This window comes from Pagrus major, chromosome 22, assembly GCF_040436345.1.
Source record: "Pagrus major chromosome 22, Pma_NU_1.0".
In the NCBI taxonomy this organism is placed as follows: domain Eukaryota; kingdom Metazoa; phylum Chordata; class Actinopteri; order Spariformes; family Sparidae; genus Pagrus; species Pagrus major.
The window spans coordinates 12,851,005-12,878,495 of record NC_133236.1 but is presented as its reverse complement, the minus strand read 5'-3'; the positions used below and the strand labels follow the sequence as shown (position 1 = coordinate 12,878,495).

The 27,491-nt window shown below is 40.2% G+C and overlaps 1 protein-coding gene across 1 annotated transcript in view; it reads left to right on the top strand.

The window, feature by feature from the left end:
* The window catches only part of map3k5 (mitogen-activated protein kinase kinase kinase 5), a 74,305-nt gene that overhangs the window by 43,029 nt on the left and 3,785 nt on the right, over window positions 1-27,491 (top strand). The window contains exons 8-25 of the mRNA XM_073492410.1: window positions 1,980-2,092; window positions 3,454-3,613; window positions 5,431-5,584; window positions 5,740-5,847; window positions 6,471-6,523; window positions 7,701-7,796; window positions 10,730-10,811; window positions 12,449-12,582; window positions 14,460-14,587; window positions 14,795-14,931; window positions 16,636-16,741; window positions 20,446-20,603; window positions 23,177-23,354; window positions 24,061-24,078; window positions 24,616-24,793; window positions 25,196-25,364; window positions 25,491-25,676; window positions 26,408-26,513. Of these exons, the coding sequence (XP_073348511.1) occupies window positions 1,980-2,092; window positions 3,454-3,613; window positions 5,431-5,584; window positions 5,740-5,847; window positions 6,471-6,523; window positions 7,701-7,796; window positions 10,730-10,811; window positions 12,449-12,582; window positions 14,460-14,587; window positions 14,795-14,931; window positions 16,636-16,741; window positions 20,446-20,603; window positions 23,177-23,354; window positions 24,061-24,078; window positions 24,616-24,793; window positions 25,196-25,364; window positions 25,491-25,676; window positions 26,408-26,513 (2,264 nt within the window). The remainder of the gene's footprint in view (window positions 1-1,979; window positions 2,093-3,453; window positions 3,614-5,430; window positions 5,585-5,739; window positions 5,848-6,470; window positions 6,524-7,700; window positions 7,797-10,729; window positions 10,812-12,448; window positions 12,583-14,459; window positions 14,588-14,794; window positions 14,932-16,635; window positions 16,742-20,445; window positions 20,604-23,176; window positions 23,355-24,060; window positions 24,079-24,615; window positions 24,794-25,195; window positions 25,365-25,490; window positions 25,677-26,407; window positions 26,514-27,491) is intronic.

The following is a 27,491-nucleotide window of genomic DNA, read 5'->3' as shown; positions in this document are numbered from 1 at the left end:
AGACTTGCAGAGGAGACTGCACGTCTTGTTACACCTGAAAGCAAATGTGCAGAAGCATGAGAACAAAATGCAGAAGGTTCCCAGTGCTTTAATTTAACCACATTTACTCAATTATAAGATTGAGATACTTGTACTTCAGGGACAAATACTGTACTTTCTACTCCACTACAAACACAACAGCTATAGATAATAGTTACTCTGCAGATAAAAAAAAAAAATTCAGCTTAGTCGCGAGAACAATTGTTAGCTAAGTACATTCTGCAAAACTAAAGATAAGTTAAAACTGAATGTTTCATAATGTTGCAACTTGTTTGTTTAGGTCGAATTTTCTATTTCTCTCTTTTCACGACGCCGTGCCTATGCTCCGGTTACACCCATTTGGTTAGGGTTGGGAAAACATCATGGTTTGGCTTTAAATACTTGCTTTGGTCGCCACGATCACAGACGATGGTCCAACTTCCTGTGAAAAATAGATGGTTTTTGTCGCTACAAAAACAGCTGGAAATGTCCCCAGGCGTCAGTAAAAATATCCCCCGGTGTGACCCTAACGCTACCACCATCCGCTCCACCTCCTGAAGTGAAACGAGGCTGGTGAAATGTCAACCTTGGACGTGTCTGTGGTTTGCAGAGACGTTAACTGCTAACATTATATCCTGAAGAAATGTTCATACTGTACCAAGTATGACCAGCATATAGTTTTGTTCCACAATCTAATATAAAACCCTTTATTGTACTTTTTTTTTTAACTGTGTTGGCTGGTTTACGAGTATAAAACTATTAAATGAAAACAATAAACCAACAGAGGAAGCTGCAGGTGTGGTGCTGTTGTGTCAAAGATCAGCTTAGGTGCAACAGTGTGGCGTCTTTACAGATAATGATCATTACCGTGTCTATTTTGGTGAACAGAGTTTAGACACCGGTGGTGGCATAATTCAAAGGTCTGCCATATTTTCCTAGATTTGTCGAGGGAACCAATAAGCACCTTAGCTGCTCTAATTTTAGACACCACATCGCTTCCCTCAACCACAGAATGAAAGCGTAGGGTTGTGGGCTTTTTCAGTTCAGTGAAATTACGCTGCTTTCAGGGAGTGTTCGAAAGATTGTCGCCTTTCTATTGTACTTTCAAGAGATGCAGTCAGATTTTAAGAAACTAAACATCGTAAACCTTTAATCTAAGTGAGTATTGCAGAAAACCATTGATGGATATTTTTCATTAATGTCGTTCTGGCCTTTTTCATTAAGAAACCGCTGTCAGGATCTCAAAGTATCCCAGCATTCAATCTGTGTTTAGTCTGGACCTAAAACTCATAAAGACCTTTGGATGATGAAGCTGGATGTTCACAGCATGAGCGCCGAAAAACCAGCAGGATTTGCTTGAAGCTAATGAGTCAGCGGCACAGAGTGAGAGGCATGTGGAGGGTTTCCAGCACCTTGTTGAATTCAATCCCTGAATTCCCCGAATCCTCTGAGGCTAATCAGGGTCTGCCATCTCCTCATGAGTATGTTCGTCATGTCAGCGTGCAGGGGCTAACGATAGCTGACGGTAGTTGACTTAATAACAAAGCAATAATAATAATGCACATAACACTGATTGCCTTCATCTGGAAATAGCTCTTAAGACCTCATCTCTTTGTCGAGTGAATATGCCGCTTTCATTATCGAGCTCCCATCTGGCTATTATTTTCAGTTCCATGTCACAACTTGGCAGAGGCCCCTAATAACATTCACACCCCGTCCCTCAGCTCAGCAGATTGCTCATTAAATAAATGAAATTTCTTGTTTTGCGAGGGTCTTCACAGTTGCATTTGGTCCCAACTCAATATGGCTGTAATTGTTTTTTCTAACTTGAAGTGTCTCAGGAAGCCGGGGGAGCCCCGTGAAGTCATCCGTTATCTCGGAGATGCTTGGGATTGGGAAATGACGCATTTCTTGGATGAAAGAAAAGTGTTTATTAGAGTCGCTTTTTCTTCTTCTCTCAGGTTTAAAAAGGGGTTTGAGTCGGAGCCAACACTACACTCTGGTATCAACTACGCTGTTCTGCTCCTGGCAGCCGGACACCAGTTTGACACGTCTTTCGAGCTACGCAAAGTGGGTGAGTGGACGCTATGATCAGTCACATCTATCCAAGACATTAATTCAACTATTTTGGTAAAGCTTGTTAAGCGTATCCCTAACATTCGCTTATCCTGTGTGCACGAAGACGAACAAATGACTGATAACAGGGGTAACTCTGGTAGCGACTGCGATTTATTTTCTTTGTCAGAGATCCTTTATTGGTTTGTCTAGGAAGAGGGTTCAGATTAGAGAAACAAAAGTTTGTAACAAATTGAATTCCTATCTTTTGTTGTGTGTTGCTGAATCCCTGAAGAGTGTTGTTGAATCCGGGCACCTTTAATTTAGGTGGACAGAAACACAATTTAAGATTAATGAGAATTCCTATTTTACCGGGAATATTTCCATTGAGTTTCAGAATGTTTCTGTTACAAGGGAGTCCTGGCAAAGACGGCATCACAAAACATTTCACATAAAGGAACAAACAACAGCTTTGAACAAACAACATACAATTTTCACATAAATGTGTCTGTTGGGTGTTTAATTAAGCATGAGTTTCCTCACAGGTCCGCCATATTGACATTAATAGGTGATAATGTGCGGCATAAAAGGAAATATCTGTAGCTGATAGCTCCACTATGTTCACCAGCTGTCTCTAACTGTGTCTGTGTTGTTTGGTGCTGGGAAAGGAAGCAAAGAATTATTGTATTAGAGCTTTTTTACTGAAATCAGCTGTTTGCCGCCGCAGAAAACATCGGTATGAGAGCAATGCGAGAAAAACAACGAGCTTAAAGAAGCTATGAACCTCATAAAACTGAGGGAACGGCAGAGGTTTGTGTTATTTCTCTGTGGATTCATCACTACAAGTGAACATTGTCATATCACACATAAAACATACATAAAGATATTTATTATAGCTGCTTTCATAAAGAAAAATCTGATTAAATATAGCAACATTTCCTCCTGTTTGGCAAGCAAGCATGCTGTTAAGCCCTTGTTCCAAATCTTCTGCTTTTGCCCTCAAATCGGAGGCTCAGAGGAGCTCAGGAATGTGGGAAACAGTGCGAGCAGTCCTGGGAATCGGCCTGCAGCTCCCTAAACTAGACCCACCCACCCCCCCAGTTTACCCATGCACTTATGTTACGACCCCCACCTGCCTCTCCAAACGGCTGGTTACTGCAGCAGGACATGTAGCTGCAGCTTCCCTCAGTACAATATTTCTCACAGTTACCTTTAAACTCTTACTCTGATAACAATGATAAATCATAAAGCTCAATCTCTGTTCTGCAAGTTGTAGCATGTCCAGGTAGAGTATTTGTTAAGCCTTTTGTTGCGACAGTCTCTCCTCAGCTGAAAATCTCAGTTCGGAGGGGGAAACTTTAACTCTTTGTTGTGTTTCAGGAGTGAAGCTGAGCAGCCTGCTGGGGAAGAAAGGCAGCCTGGACAAGCTGCAGAGCTACTGGGATGTGGGCTTCTTCCTGGGCGCCAGCATCCTGGCCTGCGACAACACCAGGGTCATCCAAGCCTCTGAGAAACTCTTCAAACTCAAAGCCCCCATCTGGTGAGAACAGGGATAAGCCGTTCTCAGATAAGCACGCCTAGGAACACGTTTTAGACCGCATCCATCCCCAACTGTGTGCTCTGCTTTTCCCTGAGACCACAGTAGCCATCTGTGGTTTTTGTGCAGCCATTTGGTGTATTTTGAATTTGGAGAACAGAAAATATCACGAGGAACACACTCTGCTCATTTGAACAGCAGCTCTCCTATATGGATCTGATGAATATGTGAATCGTTTGTCGTGACATTTTGTGAAGAATTTAAAATGTGAATGTAAATTATTTTCTTTATGGAAAGAGAGACAGAGAAACAGGAAGTGTCACATTCAAGGGTGAGTTCTGATATTATTAAGTGGGGTTGTGTGAGGTACTTATCCTCATTCTTTGTATTATGTACAACACACAGGATTACCCACAGAGAAGCTAAGCGATATACTGCTGTGGATAGGGGCAGCAAAACGTATTTTAGCCACCTGAAAAAGTAAATTAGTTTACGTTTATGCCATACTTAGGACATTTTCACCACTTTACCTTGCTAACAAACCGTCCTTTCCAACGGGGAACTGATGGCAGAGTTTGATGACTGAAATGACGTCATACCCAGAGTTGACTGCGTTCCAGTACATCAAGTGGGTATACGAGTTCTGGTTGGACAGGACTTTTGTAAGACTGATTTAAAGGGACACGAATAAGACAGTGGTGCTGGACTGATTTTGAGGTTGGCGTTGACAAGGTGCGTCTGACTTTCTGAGGTGGAAATCTGACTTCACGGGGTGTTCAAGTTCAAAGTGCTGACTGGGAACTATGAAATTCCGACTTCCGACTTCAAATGGAACACACCATGAAGCCATTATATCATTCTCCGCTTTCTTTTTCCGAGGCCGACAGACCCCTTTGACACGAGCTGTGATTTTACTGAGCAGAACACAGAAGTTGCTGGTATACCGCTGTCTCGATTTGTTGATTTGTTCGTGTTTTAACACGTTAGTTTGGATCAAGACTAACCCTTTAAAAACACCAAAGTCACACATTAATACAAACAAGCTAAAGTATCGAGACAGCGGTCCACGTGCAGCTCCTGTATTCTGTGAGGCAGAAATTACTGTTTTTGTCAAAGGAGTCTGGTGTCATTGAAGACTGTGATATAGATGCTTCAGGTCCCTGTCGGAAATATCTGTCTTACAGGTAAAACAGTAAAAATATTGTAAATATCGCAAGCACTTAAACTGATATTGTTTGGTTTTTTTTAGCTAAAATGTGTTTGATTCCACCACAATTTCTCTCAGGAACAAAAACCTGACTTGCAAAAGTGGAGACATTGGTGTGTTTCAATGGCAAAACAGGAAAATAAGGCCCAAAATGATCCTTTAACGATTAACATTTGTATATGACAACTAAATCAAAAATAACTCCTTTCACAGTGGAGGGACAAAGTCCTAACTAGCTGCAATACATAATTTCAGACTTTATTTCCATTCCTCCAGATTTTATGGGGCCGTGTCAGATGTTGAACATGTGGAGTACAGTAAAATGTCTGCAAAATGTCTGCAGCTTGTTTTTTTGTGTTGCTAATGACCCTGCTGTTCTTTATTTGTGTTAGTGCTGTGAATACTCTTAAGTTTCCATTAACGTCACAAAGAAAAATGAGCCCCCGCATGGAAACACAATCATATGGTATTGTGTGTTTCTGTGATCTTCCTTGATCTATGCTCAGGGGTTTGTTCTGTAGTTAGATTTGGTCAAATAAAGGCTTGGATTTTGACCTTTTTCAGGACACAGTGGATGAATTTTTCTTCTTTTATTCTTTCCCGTTGGTTTCAGGTATCTGCGCTCAATCGTGGAGACCATCGTGATCTACAAACAGTTTAACAAACCCGGAACGGAGCAGCCGGCACCCAAACAGGAGCTGGTGGACTTCTGGATGGACTTCCTGGTGGAGGCCACCAATAAAGACATCTCCTCCGTTCGATTTCCTGTAAGTGACTCCAGCCAAGGAATCATATGATGCAGCTGAGGCTCAATGTGTCAGGTTTAATATGGTGAAACAAATGAAAAATATTAAGCCGGCTCTGCAAACTTTCATTGGTAAAATTAAAAAATAAGAATTCAACACATTTCTCTCTTCTCCAGGTGTTGATACTAGAGCCCACTAAAGTTTACCAGCCTTCATATTTGTCCATAAACAAAGACGTGGATGACAACACGGTGTCTATCTGGCACGTCGCTCCTGATGACAAGGTGGGTGTCCATCATTTATATCATCTCACGACTTCACTTTTTTGGAAACGAGGTGTTCCGGTTAAGTGACGGGATGCGCCGGAAGTCGCGCTGTAAATTGCACAAGGTATCATGAGAGCTGGTGCAGAAAATGTTTGTTTCTGATTGGCTGTGCAAAAAATCCTACAGTGGTACGCCTCAAACATGCTTTGCACGTAACCATAGCAACAATACAGATGCTTAACATTATGTAAATAATTATACTAACTAATGATTAAATCAGAGTTGCTCATCATATATGCTAACAGATGGATGATGATGACCAGGGTTCCTGTCTTGTTATCTCTGGTCAGATGCTCTGCTGTGATAATGGGCTCTCGTTTCCTGTGCAGGAGGTTCTTTGTGTCTTTCTTATTGATTATTTTCTCATATTGTGCCAATTATTGCTCACCTACACTGCAGCACATAAACAAAAGTGGTTGCTCACCAGAAATTGGTCCAAGTAAACCTGCTACATCAGCTACACTGACTTCATACTTCCATTTAATTCATGTGCTATAACCAATGTGATAAAAACTCTGATGTCTTTTCATTACTGTGAGGTCAATCAGTGCGTCTGATACTTGTTTTGATCTCTCCTGCAGAACAAAGGGATTCATGAGTGGAACTTCAGCGCCACATCAGTACGAGGTGTCAGGTCAGTGCCTGCTGTCGTTACATGACATATTACTGATGAGTGATGTGACAGTGACATCACACCTGTCTTCAGGCTGTGACTGGTTTAAATGTATCATCAGGTGGACATCTAAACGATCTGAACAATCATTTTTCGCATCACAATTTTAATTTCATGACGATGTGACATTTGTTGGAGTTTTTACCAAGCAAACATGTCTTCAGAACATCTCTGCTGCACTACAGTACTTTATTATAATGCTGTTCAGTCAGCAATCAAAAAATTGCAGCTTCTGCAATTGCACTTGATAATATTCCCGGCCCCAGTAAACACGTATCAGAAATAAACTAATATTAGAATTACTGGCAAATGAAAAACCTCAAGACAAATGCAAAATATAACAATGGAAAAAGTCAAACATGAGCCAAACATAAATGGATTTTTACTGCTCACTGTAAATATGTAAAGGACTCACATTAGGGCCTAACATGTTATGTGTGCACAGGTGTCCAGTCTTGCACAAAACATTGCAAAAAGCATTTGATTAAAGACTTTTAATGTGCAGTAACATGAGAGCTGACTTGTGCATCAGTAAGCTCCATTAATTCCACAGTCAGTCTACCACAGTCAGTCTACCACAGTCAGTCTACCACAGTCAGTCTACCACAGACAGTTTTCACGATGTCTTCTCTGCGCCTCCTTTTCCTCGCTCCTCAAAGGAATTCAGTGTCAGATCGGGGAGAAGTGGAGGGCTGTGCTCACATGTTGCTAGGGAACGACTCATTCTCTGTGCCCACTCAGCCTGCAGACAGCCAGCAGGACACAATAGCAGCTATGCGAGCAACAATACGACCACACATACAGCCGCTTGGTTGTCTGGCTCAGCAGCTCCAGCCTTGGCATGCTGGATAAGCGCTGGACACAAGGGCTCATCCCATCGAATAAAAGTTTCCATTTAGTCGTTGAATGGAAGCTCTCTCTCTATCTTTTGTGCAGGAATTCAGCATAAAATGACATGCCTACTAAGTGTATCAGAGAGATGTATTGTTGTTATTACGTCTGTATTTGTCAAATCTGCTGGGGTTTACAGTTCGAAGGCCGTCCACACACAGTGAAAAACAGACTTTTACTTCATAGCAAAAACATCTGCTCTCACAGGAGATTACTGTCCAACTAACTGTGAGCTGTTTCTCCTCAGCATCTCCAAGTTTGACGAGCGCAGTGCCTTCCTCTACGTCCTTCACAATGCTGAGGACTTCCAGATCTACTTCTGCACAGAGATGCACTGTAAAAGGTCCGTTCTCACTCTGACTCTGTTTGTTTGACAGCATTAAACTCATTGAGTGTGTGTTTCAAACAGTTGCAGGACTATTAATCCTGTTAACACTGTAAATGTTCACTTAGCGTGATAAAACATCATTTAATAACCTTTTCCTGTACCTTTGAAATTATTATGTTTTGTTAACCAGTAAGCAAGTACTAGCTTAAGTCAGAACACAAGTGCCGCCAGAGAGGCCCTTTGTGTTTTTTGTGGATAAACGTTGAGCTAAATGCTAACGTTATAATGCTAATATTCTCACCAAAAATGCTAACATGCAGTCATTATTAAAGAACAAAATGTGTGGGATTGCTGCATCTGCTGTCGTCGTTCATGGCGGGCGATAATCAATGTCCTGTAAATGGTAAATTTGTCACAAAATGGTGGTTAATAGTGGTTAATGACATCACATTTCACAACTGTGTTGGCGATCTGTGTCTGATGGTACCAACCGCAATTTATGTTAATTGAACTTGTGCGGCAAGTTTCGTCTTCTTGAAGGCAACAGAATTGCAGAAAGATCATATAATGTTGTTACTGTAGCGCCCCCTGGGGGTAGAATTGACATCACATTTTACAGCAGCGTTGGCGATCGATGTCTGATGGTACCACCCAAAATTGGTGCTAATTGAATCACGTGTTAAAGACATAGGCTGGCAATTTATTAACAGCTACAAGGTGGCGCTTTTGGTTCCATGCTTTAATATGTCGCCACATAGAGAACAAGTTTCATCTTCTAAAAGGCAACAGGATTGCAGATATTTCATATTATGTTTCTGTAGTAGTGCACCCTGCCCCGCTCTTCAAAAAACTTTATGTCCAGTGGGTTCAAAGTTTCAGAAAATTCAAGTGTCCAATATTAAACAACTGTATTCATAAGCTCAATTTGGAGCTTTAAAATCCCACACAATTTGTGCCTTTCCTAAATTTTGGATCATAAAGATTTATGTCAGTGTGGAAAGACTGTAAACTCCCACTGCTGTGACTGCACACTGCAGTAGTTCAGACACTCTTGTCAGTTCTGCTCTCAGGTGGAAAATTTCGCAGTTCCCCGTCACCACGAGCGCACCTTGTTTCATTTCGGCACCATCGTGTTCCTCGGTGAAGCACTGAGTGTTCAGACTTGTGACTCTCACATCATAGGCTCCCGAGCACTTCCAGTTCCATTATGTGGAGTGTGAGAGTCAGTGAGTCATGCCGGCTGTTGTTATGAAGCTGCTCTCCTTTAGTAGGGACAGAAAGGAGTGACAGGAGGAAGAGAGGGATGAGGACAGGTGAGAAGGAAGGAAGATGGGGAGGTTAGAACTAAAGGTTGTAGAGAGAGGAAGAGACCCAGTCTGGTTGTGCACACCTGCAGGCTCGGCATGTGTGACAGCACGATGAGGCGACGTGCTAATTCACAGCTTGTGTGTAAAGGTCATTCTACTGTATATATTTGTGGAGGAGGTGCGCGTGTAAACATACTGTAACCTCATTCTAGAGGAGACCACCTGCTAATTACTGCCACGCACAATCACAATATGGACTCAATGGATCTCCCACAACATGTGCAAATTTTTCTTCGTTATTGTGATTCACTCTAGATAAAATATACTGTACATACAAGCCAAATGCCTGAGCTGTGAGGATCACTTACAGCAATTTTTTTACTTGCACTTTGTTGTAATGGAGAAATTTGTAACAGACAAGAAGATATTTGTACTGTAGAAACAGGTTTATTAATAATATAAAGTACAATAAACTGTATTTATACAACACCTTTCACAACAAAGCTACAAAGTACTTTGTGTTTAAAAAACAGAACAATTAAATTGAACCGTGCGATTAAAAGTCTTGCAGCGTTTAACCCTATAACTAAAAATATGAATATATTCATGCATACTTAACTTGTTTGCTTTCCCTTTTTAAATGCATGCTGTGCAGCTTTTGATTTTGAGATGTTTTTCCTACTCCACCAGACATCTGTTAGTTTCCATTTGTACAAAATTGATATGCAAAACATTGCTCCAAGTTTAATTCTTTCACCACCGTCCCAAAATACAAATTGAACTGTCTCGAAATAAAGTGGCTTTTCTTCTACAATAAAATTATTTAGATAATTAAATGTGACACATGGCAGAAGTGTAATGCCATGGAAACAATTACATCATAAAGTAAAGTAATTATTTTATTAAAGCATTTTTCACATTCATTTAATTCATAAAAAGTGTTTTTGTTATATCTGTAAACTTAAAACGTGATTGTATTTGTTTTAGACTCTGTCTATATTTTGGGTTAGGGTTTGACTGTCCCAAAATCAAATTTAAATTGTCCTGGATAAACTTTTCTCTATCTCCGGGCATGCAGGACACAAGTTAGAGCACCTGCAGAAACCTGCTTATAGATGTTGAGTGTACTAAAGTTCAACCACAGATTTGTTCAAAAATCTGTACTGCATTTCTTCACAACAAAAATGTAACTAAACAAAATATAAAATGGTTAGTTGTCAGTTTGATTAAAGCTTCATCTTTATATTTCACTCAGTAATTATAAATAACAAATTCTGTTGTTGTGTTGACTCCATCACACTGGCCTTAGTAAATAAAACAAAGATGTTCTAGTTCTGACTTTGAGCTTCAGTCTGAGTGTTTACATCCATGTTAGGCGCACAGAGTAGGATTCACTTAATGTCCAAATAGCGGAGTAAACCAGATATTTCACTAGTATGGACACAATCACGCGTTCAAACATGCTTAAGTCTCAAAGTTGGCTGTTCTTTATTGTTTTAATACAAATCAGATGTGCTGGACTGGAGCCAAAACAATAAAAATGGTCCACAAACATTAAAACTCTGCTTTATATTTGTAGGCATCCTTGTAAATATGTGTGTGATCTGTATATTTGTGACTGATTTTCCTTTTCTTTGGTAGATTCTGCGATCTGGTCAACAGCATAACAGAGGAGGCCTGGAAGGGTCCAGAGGAGGGAGACTGTGACACCGACGCCTTAGAGGTGAGAGGACTGATGACTAGATTCACTAGTTTGACGCTCATTTCTGAAAGCTCTCTTCTGGTGCAGTAGTAGAACATATTTGAGAGAGCTGGGAGTGAGAACATCGTGCCCCCAACACAGATTTAGACAAAATTCATAACTTTTCCAAAATGTGCAGTAATGCAGCTCATTTCAATGCTGGGTACCAAGAAACACTGTGCCTGTTTGTTTGTCTGAACATTGTTTTGTTACATCCTGTTGTGGCTCTGCGGTGCCTGTTTTTAAAATGTCACAGGAAATATGATGTGATTGAGGTTTTTCCCTCCAAAGATTTGAAGCAACGACAGAAAAAATGTACCACAAAACCATCTTTAAGCTGTTAATAAGCCTTGTTAGAACGTGCATTTCCCCTCGCTTTTCATAACATTTCGACAAAGATCCGTTTTAAGCACGAACTCTGGATTTTCTGATTCAGTTCATCACAGTTTGCATTAGAATAACTGGATCAAAACTCAGCAGCAAACCCAGAGAAAACGAACAGCAACCTGCTGGGATAAGACCTGGATTTAGCTTGTGCGCTTTGTCTGCTTTGACAGTAGAGAACAGACACCTGCTGCTGCATTCACCTGTCTTCCCAGCAGAGCCTCGGGAAAAGAAAAGCTAATTACACAAAAACGCTGCCGCGCCCTTTTTGACTCGGCGGCGTGGCACAAATCAAATGTCTAACAGGTTTCTCTCAAGAACCATTTTCCTTTTTACAACACAACATGTCCTAAAAACATAAGACTCAGCTTGTTTCATGTAAACATGAATCACATGAATCAGAAAGAAAAGAACGTCAGCTGAGCCTCTCTTACTGAGGTTGTCCAGGGCCTTGGAATCAATGTAACAGGTTTAAAGTAATCTGATTACAAAGAAACGACCAATAATCTGATAATCTTATAAGAATGTTAAAAACCTGTTAAAGAAAATAACAGTACAGTTACAAAACACGCAGGGTTTACTGAAAGGAAGGCATTTGTTCAGATTTGTGAGTTAAAGATTACTTTTAAACTATTTTATAGGTTCACTCGATATTTCTGAGTTTGTATTATTACCTCATTAATATTGTAAATATTATGATTGTGACTTTGGATTTCTTCTCCAAAACTCCATAGTGCCCCTTTAAGATGTAAACAAATAAAGGGTTTATTAAGGTTTAGAAAATACCAAAGAAAAAGTGTTGTAATCTATTAAATCACTTAAAAATAATCCAACTACCATTTTTTTCTGGATTATGTTATAATATAATGTAATGTAATAATATATAATATTTGACTTAAAAGTGAATGTATGTTTGAAGGATTCAAATAAAACAAATTTGGATTTCGTCTCTGGTGTTTTATCATGCTTGGAACCTACTTTATATGTGAGAGGATTACAGTAGTCTGTAAAAATCCTGTTTGAATAAATAAAAATCAATAAAAATACAGAAACTCAAATTACTTATCACTGGAGGCAGTTTATCAGATTACTTCTGGAGCCACAAAAGGTTTTATACTGTACTATTTTTATCACATATGCAAAAATAAGAGACAGACAGGTTGACCGATATACTGTTAAATCTACATTAACATCCATTATCACTATTTAACTGCGTGTTGCCCTTGTCTCCACAGTACGACTATGAGTATGATGAGCACGGAGAGAGGGTGGTTCTGGGTAAAGGTACATTCGGAGTTGTGTACGCAGGCCGAGACCTCAGCAACCAGGTCCGCCTGGCCATCAAGGAAATCCCAGAAAGAGACAGCAGGTGAGACTCGCTTCAGATGTTTCTCATGTTCACTTTAATTTCTCACGCTGAAGGTTTCACACTGTGTTCCACTGGTTTCAATAGAAGTCAGATTGTATGTAAGCTTATGAGAAAATTACCCAACTTCTGACTTGATTAGTTTCCTGATGAGTTAATGGTCTCAACCGTTTCAAATCTTCTTCAATGCAGCATGATGTTCATTATATGAAATATGGTCTCATTTAGAGTAAAACACTGTAGATGATAAACCAGGTATGTTTTAGGGCAGGTCTACCTTGTGATTGACAAGTCGTTCCAAAATCATCAAGATGGCGGCATTAGACTTACTCTTGGTCCTGTTTCCTTCCTCGTATAATAAGTACTTAAAATCCAACATTGGATATGTTTATGTATGTGAAACTTGTGGCAGGAATATGTATACGTGCAATCAAAATGAGGAAACGCTTGTAAAAACGTACTATGAGTCATCAAAAACTCCACATTGTACCTTGAAGTTCCCTGTGAATATTTATGGTCCCCAGAGGATGAATCCCTAATATTTTTGGGCACCCGCTGACCTTTGCTGTTTTTTAGCAATCCCTACAAATCTTCTTTTTAATATCCAGTGCAGAGATGACATTACAACCCGAATATAAACATGTGTCTGAGCTGCTAATGTACTGCTTCCCTCCGACTGAGAGCGTGAGGCGCAGATCAGCAGAGTCCCCGGTGGTTCCTGGTGTTCAGTGGGCTGGAATCCACTTGAGTGACGGGTTAGTGGAGAGCTGTGAAGGCAACAACTCCCACCCTCCACCTTGAATTCCCACCACAGTCACTGCTTAAACTGGGCTGTCTCCTCATAGCTCTACAGTAGGCTCTCTCATGGACGAGATGATTTCACTGCAGCTAATCATATCAGTGAGTCAGCCGGGCGCTCAGTGGTGAAGAATGTGGAGAATTAGGGTAAATAATTCAGGAGTGGATTGAAATCCCAAGACAGGAAAAGAGACAGGAAGAGAGTGTGTGATTCACTCTGGGAGCTGAAAGTGAGAATAAACTGCTGGTAGGCATGTTGTCAAGACTCAGGCTCGCTGTTTTTCAGGTTTATTTGTTTAGCTTCTGGCATATCATCTGCATCTGTTCTGTTTACTTGTATTGAGGAAACAAGACTGTGGCATGTGACATCTTCATAAGCCTTCTTTTTGCAATGAAACTGCGCAACCAATCAATCAATCAATTTATTATCAGGCGATATGTGACGTGATACGTTACGCTTAATTTTTCAATACATTTTCATTAAGATTGGGACCTTTTCCAACAAATGAATCGTTAACACTTAACACTGTAGATGCTTAATAAATGCTAAATTGATAGTTAATTAAACTTTAGTTAATAGTTCATTAAGCAACTGTTTATTATAAGGATGCAACTAATGTTTATACTTTGTAGATGCTTAATAAATACTGTGTAGTTCTATAAACATTATTTGGATGGTGGTTATAATGTTACAACTGATGTTCGTAACCCTTTACAATTGCTTGAAAAAAGGGTTTGTAAAGCATTTCATTGTTTGTTAACAGTCAAAGAACCATTAACTAAATTTTAATTAACTATAAATTTACCTTTAATTTGTGTTAGCAATTAGTCATTTTAATGGCCTCAACAGGAAACTTAAAAAAAAAACTGCAAAAAGTGTAGAGACAGTAATAGCTGACCTTTAGTAAGTGTAACTTCTTCAGTATTTAACCTTCTTCTCTGCTGTTGTATCAGCATGGCATCCTACACACCTACTTACACTATCCAACCTGTTTTCTGGGATTAAGATGAATCATCTCGTCATCTGTTCCTTTCTTGCATCTGTAACCAAGTGTTTTGGTCTCTTGTGTTTTTAAATGCAGGTACTCTCAGCCGCTCCACGAGGAGATCGCCCTTCACAAGCACTTAAAGCACAAGAACATCGTCCAGTACCTCGGATCCATCAGCGAGAACGGCTTCATAAAGATCTTCATGGAGCAGGTGCCTGGAGGTGAGATCTGTTATGTTCTTATAAAAAGGGGAAATAATAAAAATATAAGAATAGAGTTTGATTCAAACTAAAGAGCACAAAATAAGATAGAAGAAAAGGTCGCTCACCAAACAGCTTGTGCAGCATATTCCAAGTCTCAAGTATCATCTTAAAGAAATCCTCCACGGGCCTGTCATCGCTGTACTTTGTGTTTTTTCCTTCATCCAGGGAGTCTGTCTGCGCTGCTGAGGTCCAAGTGGGGCCCTCTGAAAAACAACGAGTCCACCATCGGCTTCTACACGCGGCAGATCCTCGAGGGACTCAAATACCTGCACGACAACCAGATAGCACACAGAGACATCAAGGTGACCGAACAGATGTTACTGTGTAATTAATATTCTGTTTTAATCAGCTTTGGTGCATCATAACAATTCTTCTGTCACATTTTAAACAAGTGCCCATCTAGCTCAGTTGTTTAGGAGAATGCTCCAGAAATGTTTTGTGGACTACGACGCTTCGTCTGACATTCTCATTAGCACGAGAGGTTTTCATGTTAACATCTGCATTTTGTTGTAATAGATGGAAGAACGGGGTAGTTAGCATGAGGAGTTAGAGCTACGGGGCCGAACAGACCAGAAAAATAGTGCACCTTCCTCAGAAATCTAAACTTTGTTAACAGGAAGTCCAGGGGGAAAGATGTCAGTACTGGCAAGTAGCCACACGGTTTGATTGACAGGTGATATGTGGGAGGTGCACTGCAAAAATGTCAATTTAAGATAACCTAAAGAAAAACAAAAAAGGAACAGCTGGTGAATGTGAGACATCGGTGTCATCTCTGCATTTTCACGACCAGAAACAAGGAAGTGATTTTGGTGAGGTGCATGTAAGGCTCCTGCATATTGGAGATGAGAAACTTAACAGTAAATAAAATGGTGCGCCGCGTACAGAAACCTAAACTTTGTCGACAGGAAATGCGGGGGAAAGATGTCAGTACTGGCCAGTGTCCACGGGGTTTGATTGACAGGTATGTGGGAGGTGCACTAAGCCTTACCTTAGCATCAGCTGAGGTTTCACAACAACTAATGTTCTCTGCAAAAATGTCAATTTAAGAAAAACTAAAGAACTGCAGACTAGAGGTTTGTAAGGCAAAATAATTTTATTTATAGCATATTTAATGACAAGTAAAGTCTGTCTGCTTTAATTTAAAATGCAAACAGCAACAGGAAACATGTTTTTTGTTAATGTATGTATTTATACTGTATCTTTGCCTCTTTTTTTGGTATTTTTCTTCTTTCTTTGTCCTATAAACACAGGACAGCCAGGAAAAAGAGAGTTACTACTCTCATTGTGCCAGTATGTAAAAATAAAATAAAGCTTAAATGGTTGGATAGATGAATTAATGTGCAGAAAAATAAACAATTACAAGAAAATGCAACAAAAAAGAAGAATACAATACAAGAAGAAAAAATCAGCCATCCCCCCAAAGATATTAATGAGTCCCGAACCACAAACATGCGCAGACGGACACACACTATGTAAGTAAAATAAAGTAAGACACTAGGTAAATTATTTAAGGGCTGCAGAACTTCAGTTTTTTTCTCTTTGTTTGAGGGCTCAGTCTCTGTGACTCGTTGTGCACAGTAAATTTGATTTGGTGTGACACATTCAAACAGCATCCCAGTTGCTCACAGCATTTTCTCTTTAGCTCGGTAAATCCTGACTTCTCTTTCTCTGTAAAATCCCCTCCCTGTTTTATCTCAGTTATGACAAACCAACACTGATAACACTTCCATCACACACAGTCATTAGGTTCAGCAGCCTCTTCCCCCGTGCATCCACCTGATTTAACAACACAGTCATATAAGCGTCATTAACGGCGCGTAAATGTTAATCACCTTGTTTTGACCGGGATGTCGCCCTCGTCCTCCCACGCACTGTGTTGTAACCTGCTGTTTGTCACTCTCGGGGATTTGCAGCCACTTGGCATAATCTCAATACCATCATGACTGGGGAATTTGAGCGAGGGAATGGGTGTGTGGTGTTCTCATGGATGTATTTTCGATCCACAGGGTGATAATGTTCTCATCAACACCTACAGCGGCGTCCTGAAGATATCAGATTTTGGCACATCCAAGAGGTTGGCGGGGATCAACCCCTGCACTGAGACTTTCACAGGTACGCTCTGACCCACCGACTGCCAGACTTAATCACCCCCTGCTTCCTGTTCACACACAAACCCTCAAAAATACTTAAAGTGTTAGTTAAATTCCTGACAAATCTGCATTTTCAGGAAACAACAGTAATCAGTCTCAGTTCCTTGGCCAGTAAGTATGGAGGCCCTGAGAGGCAAATGAGAGAAAAAAAATCCAATGATACATTTTCAAAGGATTTTATCTTATTTAGCCATTAAAGTTTGTTTTGCCAGGATGACTTTGTCATCTGTCAACGTTTTGGCAGGGTACGAAAGTATCACTAATGTACGGAAGCCCTGACAGGCAAGTCAAAAAAAAAAAAGATTTTGACATCTATTTTTGAATTTTTAGAATACTTTCAAGCTTTCTTTTTTTCATCTTTTAAAACAGGTGAAAACTAGATGTTTTCAAGTTTGTTTTTGTTGTTTTAAACACATATTTCCAGAAACATTATTTTAAGGTTTCTTTTATTTTCATATGTGAAAGTTTTGACAGGTAATTTTCATTGTCAGGACCTTGTTAGTGTTTGTTTTTGTAATACTCATGTCGGCCCCAAGAGGCAGAAGTGCACCACAACCCCATGTTCTACATAGAAATAAAAGCATTCACGCTTTCTTCCAGGTGAGTTTAATTTCCCCACGCACTCTAGACACAAGGATATGCGTGTGGTAACAAGCTATGTCATATTCCTGTCATGCCTTGTGTTCAGAGTGCATACGAAAATTAAAACTTACATCCTCTTGTGGTCAGAATGAGTATCACAACAACAAACACTTAAATAATTGACTAATCTTTCACATACGGAAAAAAACCTTCAAAAATGATCCTGGAAAAACTTTATTTTCACTGATAAATTCTTTTTTCTCTCTTGCGTCTCAGGGCTTAGGTACATAAGTGATATCACTGACTGTTTGTATTCAGAGACGCTGGGTTTGGCTTGAGTCTGCGGGCAGGTTTGTGTCTTGTGTGATGTCGACACCACGGCGGCCAATTGCAGCTCAGTTTGACCTCCTTGGATTAGACCATCTGGCAGCTGATTGGTATAGACAGGGACTTACCCCGATGGTGGAGCTCTTTTCAGGAAACTGGGCTACTCCTTTTTATAGCTCATTCTGCTATAAATGTGTCCCTGCCTGTTTTTAGCTCAGTATGTGAGCTTCTAAAAGCAGCACACACCGTCCAGCGAGCTATTCTTAGAACAAAAGAGTCCTTTGAATGGGGAGCTGAAATGTTACTTTGGACTGAGCTGCGATTACGTGGCAGCACAGAAAGGCTTTTTGCTGTGTCTCACCAAGGCCATAAGCCCTGATAAGGCTCTTGTAACCTGATTGGTCATTTTTAAGAATTGTGTCATTACCTCAAGAGCGAGGCAACTTATAATTAGACTCAATGCAAGGCTATTTTTGGCATTTACGTAAGTTTCTTTCATACGCTGCTGTCGCTTTTACCTTTTACTGACTGAAACATTTTGTTACCTTGAAAATTAATCAAGTGGAGTTCGATATTATGAATAGCTTTGTAGACTTTTTCATCTGCAGGGCCTGTTTTCATCTTCAGTGCTATACACAAGGCTGTCGAATGCAAAAAGAGCAAATGTTCGTTTATTATGCCTCAAGCAGACGGCAGGTTTGACACACTTTTCCTTCTACTATTGACACGTGCAGAATGTAATTAAGATTAGTCAGAGTTTGTTTTCCCTGTCATTAATTGACTTCATTTATTAGTTACTTATTGATTAGGTGAAACAGGGGAAGACACTCACACTTTAATCAGCAGTTTCACAGTTTGGAAAAGAAAATTAATTCACGCTTGCAGAGAGTTGGACGAGAAGATCGTTACCACTCTTTTGTTTGTTGGATGAATATAAAGCTGCAGCCAGTTAGCTTAGCTTAGCATTGAGACTGGAAACTGGGTTAAAAGCTAATCCGCACAATTGTGGGTTGCATTTTAAAGGAGCAGTTCAACATTTTGGGAAGTTGGATTAATGATGAGATTGTTACCACTCTTTTGTTTGTTGGATGAATATAAAGCTGCAGCCAGTTAGCTTAGCTTAGCATTGAGACTGGAAACTGGGTTAAAAGCTAATCCGCACAATTGTGGGTTGCATTTTAAAGGAGCAGTTCAACATTTTGGGAAGTTGGATTAATGATGAGATTGTTACCACTCTTGTATCTGTCAGATAGAAGCTGGGGCCAGGAGGCTATTAGCTTAGCTTAGCATGAAGACTGAATTAGCTAGTGTCCACAGCTAACAAATCTAAAGCTCACTAATTAACATGCACCTTGTTTGATTAATCTTGATTTAATTGCACATGTATGAGTGTATACATTGTGTGTATATCTCAATCTTTTGCACATTGCACATTTACATGAACATTGCACAGGCACACACACGGATCCATCTAGGATATATAACATTTCTATCCTGCTTTGTCTTATTTATTCGAGTATCTTTTATTTCACTCTGTTTTATTTTTTCTCTTAATTTATTTCTGCCTTGTGCTAAGAAGTATCTTATCATTTCCCTTGTGCTGCTGTGTCAAATTGAAAGTCTCCTACGCGGGATCAATAACCGTACATCTTGTCTTATCCCCTTTCTAATCCGAACAAGGACTGAATTATAAAATTACAATTCGCTGGGGGTTACATCTGAACTATTTCTTGGCTTGGAGCAATATCCAGGTTTCCAAGTAGAGACTCAAGGAAGTTAACGAGGGCCGCAGGAACCACTCCTAAAACATGAAAATTAGTCGAATTTTTGCCCTTCCAATTCTCTCGACTTAAAGTCAATGTGATATTTTTAAGGTCTTTTGTTTGGATGTGTGTCTGTGGTTAGCATAAGCTTAAGAGAAGAGTCATGTTTTTTTTCTGTGACATAGAACACATTAATAAATACCCCACTTGTGAGTTGGTAAGTGTCTTTAAAAAGCTGATAGCTAACAAGAGGCTAAATTTGATGACAGAGGTTGTCGGGGACATTAAATGTCACCTGTTTACTAGTCTGTCTCTCCAGGTGGATTCTACTTGCAAACTACTCTAACTCAAACTTTCCAGTTTATGAATTAACAATTTATAGTAAAGTGTGTGTATAGTATAATGTAGTAGGAGGCTTAGTTTTGGTGACGCTGAAGTCTGTCTAACATAAATCATAAAAGTGGTGTTCATCTGTGAAGATCATTTTGCTGAACAAAATGTACATCACAAACTTGTGTTTGCCACAGAGCTGATTTTCTGCAATAATCCAAAATCTAATGGAAAAACTTTTTGTCGAGGGAACGAGGGCGATGCTAACTTCCCGGTTAGCCTACAAAAATACATCATCCCTGCAGCTCTCTATTGGTTTCGGCGAAGAAATGGTCCAGCAGTGCTGTTTCTACAAGCTGGGTTAAACAATTGAAAAGCAAATAAGTGTATTTCCCAAAACGTCAAACTGTTTCTTAAGGACAAATTTAAAAGAATCAGAATTAAAACCGTCTACAATAAATTGATAAAACGAACGCATCCAGATCCAAATACATCAGATAAGTTGCCAGCGAGATGACTGCACATTGAGCCGCTTTTATATAATATACACTCTGAAAGTATTTTACACCATTACTGGCACAGTTACTGACATTTAATGAGCATCTACATTAACGAACATCATCTCTGTCTATGTATTTATCCTGTATTTATGTTTCTCTTCCAGGCACACTACAGTACATGGCTCCTGAAATCATAGACAAGGGTCCCCGGGGATACGGCAAGCCAGCAGACATCTGGTCTCTGGGCTGCACCATCATAGAGATGGCCACTGGGAAACCACCTTTCTATGAACTGGGAGAGCCGCAGGCTGCTATGTTCAAGGTGAGAGACACCAGCAGTCACATATCCCATCATTCCTCTGGGTGATGTGTTTAATTTTAGCAAACGGGCTGCAGAAGGCAGGCGAACATCTGTTTCTGTAGTGACATCTTCCACAAAGTGTTGATCAACAGAGCCGGTGAACAGCTGCAGCTCAACGGAACTGAGGATGTGGTCAGTTTTCATGTTAGGAAACTTTTTTTAATTGCTCCCTTGATATGCAAGTATCTGAGATATATTTCATGTTAAGAGTTTACCATCAGCTTCCTGTTGTTGTATGAACAGAAAATGAGCTGCACTGAAACTGAATTAGTTCTTAATTCGTGTTTATGATGTTTAAAGATTATTCTACAGTGTTGTTGTTGTGATACTGTAATTTCTTACTTCAGTACAATGCCTAGAAAAATAAATAATAATTGATACCATGTTGCTCAGTGTTGACACAACATTCAAGGCACAAAATTGTTGACAAGCCTTGTGAACTGCTTGTTCAGCACAACAGCAAGGTGGGGCATGTGTCAACTTGCTGTGGGAGAGGAGAGTGAGAAAGCTCTGCTGCTATTGATACTGCAGAAAATGACTATTGAAACCAATTCAGATCTCCAGAATCGGTATGTATCTATATATCAATATCTCTGACATAAGCTTTGTCTGCTGTTAAGGTCACTTAAAGCTGTCGTGCTTTTTGAGGCCAAAACTAAGGAGCGAATAACATGCACAGGCCTGTGTACAGCAACAGTTAGTTGAAAGTCTTGCGCAAAATACAGTCATGAAAAATCTTTTCATTAGTTCTAATTTAAATATATTCACCTTTAAGAATTATTAAGAGTCATGATGATGTAGCAAATTGATGGTGCATGTTGTTGCTATCTTAATTTGAAACTTAATATTTTTCTAAAAAGTTTTGTGAATATATTTTTTCTCATACTCGATCTTATCCAACCATAGCAACCAAAAGTAGCATCAGAAAAAATAAACATGTTAAGGTTAACATTCAATCATTTCATTCATTTATTTATTTAGTAAGATATAGTTTAGAAGGTTAACTTACTCCCAATCAGCAGATTGAGTTTGCTCAGTTGTCATGGAGTTGGTTTTGTTGTTATCTTGTGGCCTACATATGAAACTTCATGTGGTGGTTTATCAGGGGGGAGATCACAACGGTTTGAGGATATACATGAATGTAATCAGATTACATTGATAATAATTTAAATAACAGATAGGCAAGACTTTAGAAAAGAGAGATCACTGTTACATTTTAGCCAAAAAACACATATGACGCACAACTTATGACACTGCCATCCAGTTAAAACATGACGTGCGTCATTGTTACCACGTGTGTTAAGTTTCTCTTTTTATCGCCTGATTAAAGTTCTCACCAGACCTCCATAATGGGACCAGACATGATAGTCAAGAATACTGTAAGACTTTTATTCAAACTCAAACTGACAGCTCCACTGACATATTCAAATTATGGAAACCTACTTCACATGCAAACTAACACCTCATACCTTTTAAATCCACTGTGTTTAAAAAAACCTTCTCTAAATTCATAAGACACCATCTGCATGTGTGGCGTCAGCACTTATCTGTTCCTCTTTTTATGGAAACAAAACCAGTGAATCAGCCGTTGTGCACCTGCGTTGTGTCACCACCTGCGTGCTGTAACGTGATCCAGCCCAGTAGAAACTCCAAATATTGTCTGTGCGTGAACGTTTGTTTGAACACAAACAAACATGCGTGGCTCACCGAGAACACAGACTACCTCATGTTTTGTTTTCCAGTTTCTATGTGCACGTGGCTTTGTCTAAAGTCTTTTACTCGCACGATTTGCACTGTGTATTTGCTTTGGATGGAAATGTAAAGTGCTCCACACCCATGAATTATTGTTCTTAGCCATGCATGTGTGGCCCATTAAGGACGGTAAAGATGTTTAAAGGTTGTCTGGAAAGCATTAAAGGACTCCTCAGAGGAATTTTCCATAAGATGTAATATAATTAAAGGGCTGTGGATTCAAACATGGAGGAGTACGTTCCTGCGCTGAATATACCTTCTAGTAAACAAAGCATGAAAGAAGAAACTGGGAGCTCTTCACATTTTCTGGATAAAGATCACAGAATTCTTGGAGGCACAATCTCATCATGTCTGTCTCTCGCAGGATCTCATATCGTGTCTGCAGTGTGTCTGCTGTTCAGAGGTTACCCAAACAGTAAAACAGTCCTTATATATTCTTCACTCATCCTTGTGGAATGTCTCGAGGGAGGGGTATCTCCCTGCTGATCTTAAGTCAACATTCCTCAACAGCAACGGCAGGAATTTCTAGCATTATATTGTCATGAGAGGCGCGCGCGCTTGAACTTTGAGTGTTATTGCCCTTAAGTGCTGCCCCTGAACTACAGCTGGGCCTGAGGCACAGTATCAGGGTTCACTGGGTAGACACTTAACACTTCAGTTGAGTCCTCGCAGAGAATAAAACAATTATCCTGAGAGGTTTAGAGCGGCAGTGTGCTCTTAGTTTGATTTGTTTTTCTGTATATGTCAATTCAGGGCTCCTTCTGTGTGTCTTTTCTCTGCAGGTGGGCATGTTTAAGATCCACCCGGAGATCCCAGAGTCCATGTCGCTGGAGGCCAAAGCCTTCATCCTACGCTGCTTTGAGCCCGACCCGGACCGCCGTGCCACCGCCCTCGACCTGCTCACCGACGAGTTCCTCACCGTCACCAGCCGCAAGAAGAAGAGCAAGAGTAGCTTCACAGGTAGGTTCAATTCAGCTGAGAATGTCTTGTTGATGTTTTTCTACTTTGGATCTTCATTAGCTTCCATAAAGTAGTAGCAAGGTTTGCCGGGGTCCATATAAGGTGATAAAGATATGCTGCAGTTTAAAATCTCTCAGTAACAGTGCAACAAGAAAACGTTATACAGACGTCAAGGTAGAAGTTAAAAGAATAGTTTGGCTGAGTTTGTAGCTAGCTGTTTCCCCCATTTCCAGTCTTTATGCTAAGCTAGGCTAACCGCCTCCTGGCTCCAGCTTCATATTTATCAAACAGACATGAGGGTGGTATTAACTGACACTTGTGTGGGAAAGCAGACTGCATCTAGAGATTTAGAAGTGCTTAACATGTGTTTGCACATCATGATCAGCCACTCACATGTAGACAAGTCTTTTAAAGTTTATATACTGTATTTTGGGTGTGTTCCATAGTACCTGAACAGTGGATATTGTGTTTATTATGCAGCCTGAACACACCCTTGTCTTCACCTTCATTGTCTTGATTTCACAATAATCTCAGTTTTCGCCCTGCAGCAGTGATGCTGTCATGAACCCTGGCACCACAACAATAGATTTTGTTTTGTTTTTTTACAGCTTTGCCTACTTGGAAATGTTGTTCTGTCAGTCTTGCATGGAAATCATGTTCCGTTTTGTTGCTGCTGATGACACATTTTATGTTTTTCCCCCCACAGCTCTGACACCGGGGTCAGGTATGTTACTTCACTCTCTAAACTTTCTTCTTCTTTCAGACATATTTGCCACTACAGGAAACTTGTTTATAATCTGTATGACAGTTGCATGAAACATCTGTCTGCTCTGCTGAAGGGTATCCAGGCTACGGTTTTGTTTTTTTTTTCTGCGAGAGGCTACCTTCCTCGCACGACTCTGCCCTTTCCAAGAACTCAAAATAGACATTGCACAACATGACTTCGCTCCAAATGCTTGCAAGTCTTTATAATGTGTTTCATAATTTAAACAGAGTGGCTGTAATTTGCTGCCAGATGTATCAGATAGAGCTCTTCTCCCTGAACATGATAAATGAGTATTATCTGATTTTCTTTGTGTCTTTTCTGAAAAAGAAACCAATTTTCCATCAGCACTTTTACTAATTTCAACCTCTTCAAAGCTTTAGCTCTTTTTGTTATAGCTCCTATTTCCTGATTGGTATAAGAACTCCCTCTGTGCTGCCATGCATCAGACTGGTAGTGCATAAATGAGGCAACAAGCAAAAATATTTTGTCCTTCAGAGTACCTGCGCAGTATCTCCCTGCCGGTGCCAGTGGTGGTGGAGGACACCAGCAGCAGCAGCGAGTATGGCTCCGTCTCCCCTGACAACGACCTCAACACCAACCCCTTCATCTTCAAGCCAAGTGTCAAGTGCTACAGCGAGAGGGATGTCAAGGGGCCAAGGTCACTCTTCCTCAGGTGGGATGAGAGGGCACTGGACCTGTTTTAAAAGGGGTCAAGGAGGTCGTCTTTGCATATTCAGTCATTTGACTTGACCTTAGATTATTATAATGTTTGCTTAAAATGGTAGTATTGATGAATACTAAGCTAGTTTTCAAATTTAGTTGGATTTATTCTCATGCAAACACTATTTTTGTGCCACACAATGGTGTAAGTCAACGGTTCCCAACCTTTTTTAACATGTGACCCCTTAAAACAAAGCGATATCTGCCTGTGACCCCTCATCTTCAGTTGCATATGTCTCAGTTCAACAAGAGTTATTTTTCCCTTTTTTATTGCAATAGTACAGAAGTCCCAGGAAGTGAGGGGGAAAAAATCTGCTGATCCTGAATCCAAAATCTTTTGTCTTTTTTTACCCAGCATTCCAGTGGAGAACTTTGAGGACCACAGCGCGCCTCCATCTCCTGATGAGAAGGATTCAGGCTTCTTTATGCTCCGGAAGGACAGCGAGAGACGAGCCACCCTGCACCGCATCCTGACCGAGGACCGGGACAAGGTGGTGGCCAACCTGATGGAGGCCCTCACACAGGTCAGTCATGGATAACACCACCAGCCAGACACCAAAATCAAGAAACATACCTCAAATATAAAACTCCTCATACTAAATGTGCACCTCAACCTTACCCGTCATGGCTTCTGACTCTCTCACCTCCAGGGCTCTGAGGCAATGAAGCTGAAGCCTCAGCACATCTCCACCCTCGTGGTCAGTCTGGCCGACTTTGTTCGCATGGCAGACAGGAAAATCATCGCCAACACGCTGTCTCAACTCAAGCTGGAGCTGGACTTTGAAAGCACCGCCATCAGTCAGCTGCAGGTCGTGCTGTTCGGCTTCCAGGATGCTGTGAGTGTTGACACAAACACCAGCTAACATCACAGCAGCAGATAATGATTACAGAGACGGTCAGCTGATATTCCCCTCAAATGCTGCTCTTTTCCTTCTCTCCTGCATCTGTAACATGTGATCCTGTCTATTATCCATCTCCTATTTGCAGGCAGTGATGCTCCTAGCCTATGCATAAACCATGGGCACTGAACACTTCAGTATAATTATTGTCATTCTACATGAGCTGCCGACAGGCTGCCATGTTGCTGCTCCTGCTGCACAGAGATCAGACAGATAACTGAGAAACGTGTAACCTTTAAGTGAGGCAGTGAAAGGGGAATCTGTCGGGAGCAGTTGCACATTCTGTAAAAAGGCTGAACTGCTCTCCCCCTCAGAAATGCAGTTATGCAGATGAAACGATTCTGAAGCAAGTGGTTGTTTTCATATTTGTAAAGGGGTGTTGCGTAATCCTACAAGAACATGAAGCTCTGATGCCTCCTGTTGGTCATAAGAGAGAACAGATTAAAGTAGAAGATAAAACTGGGAAGATTCAGAGTTTGGTTTGTTGTGCAGGAGTTTAAATGTACAAAAAATAAGATTAAAATATCAGCACACATAATGTAAGTCTTCTAAGGTCCATTTGTGGATATTTGGTCTGACAAAAATCAATTCAAATTAAAAAGAGATTAATTTTTAATATAAAAATATAAGAAAACACAGTAAAAGTGTGAAACTCTTCTTGTCGTCAGGTGAACAAAGTGCTGCGAAACCACAACATCAAGCCTCACTGGATGTTCGCTCTGGACAACATCATCCGCAAAGCTGTGCAGACGGCCATCACGATCCTTGTGCCAGGTAACCTCATCAGTGTCTCGAGCAGATCGCCCCTAAATAAGTTATCACCGGTCCCTCAGGGCAGAGCTGTTTGATAAATACAGGACTGCACCCTGGAAGTTGCAGTCGTCACAGCTCTTTGTTGCACAACAGATATCTCGGAGTCTGCCGGATGTTCAGTGATGGTAAAATAACAAAATCACCCACGTGTGCACAATAGATAAGTGTCCTGTGTGGAGTACGCCCCACTCGTCATGGGAGCATTACTGCGGCTGCTACTACTGTGTGGAGTAGTAGCAGCTTCAAGGCTCGGCTGGTGTGCAGTAAGATAACCTGATGAAGAAATTTTAGAGATCCACAGCCAAGTATTTTGTTTCATTGTCATAGTTTTCTAAATCTGAAACCACATTTCAGTGTAGGTTGTATCATCTGTAACATGTAACATTATATAACACATACATTTGAACTACTGCGCTGAAGAGCTTCAACGGATTGAGGTCTAATTTGTTAGAAAGTATTTTAAGAAAGCGTATTTTGATGAATTGGAAATTCACTAACTATTTTGGTAATCGATTTATCAGTTTAAGTAATTTTTTAAGAAACAAAAAAAGTCAAAATTCTCTGATTCCAGCTTCTCAAATGTGAATATTTTCTGGTGTCTTTCCTCCTCTATGACAGTAAACTACATATCTTTGGGTTGTTGACAAAACAAGACATTTGAGGACGTCATCTTAGGCTTTGGGAAACACTGATTGACCTGTTTCACCATTTATTGACTTTCTTTAGATCAAACAACTGATCGATTAATCGAGGAAATAACAGACACTTTAATCGACAATGAAAATAATCATTAGTTGCAGCTCTACTGCACCGCTATCTGTATTAAATTATGAATTGTCATGGTAAACAATGCAAGTATTCACGCAGGATAAAAGAAAAACATGGATCCAAAACTCAAGTGTGCAACAACTAGAGAGTTAGAAAGTGTATTAGAGTTAT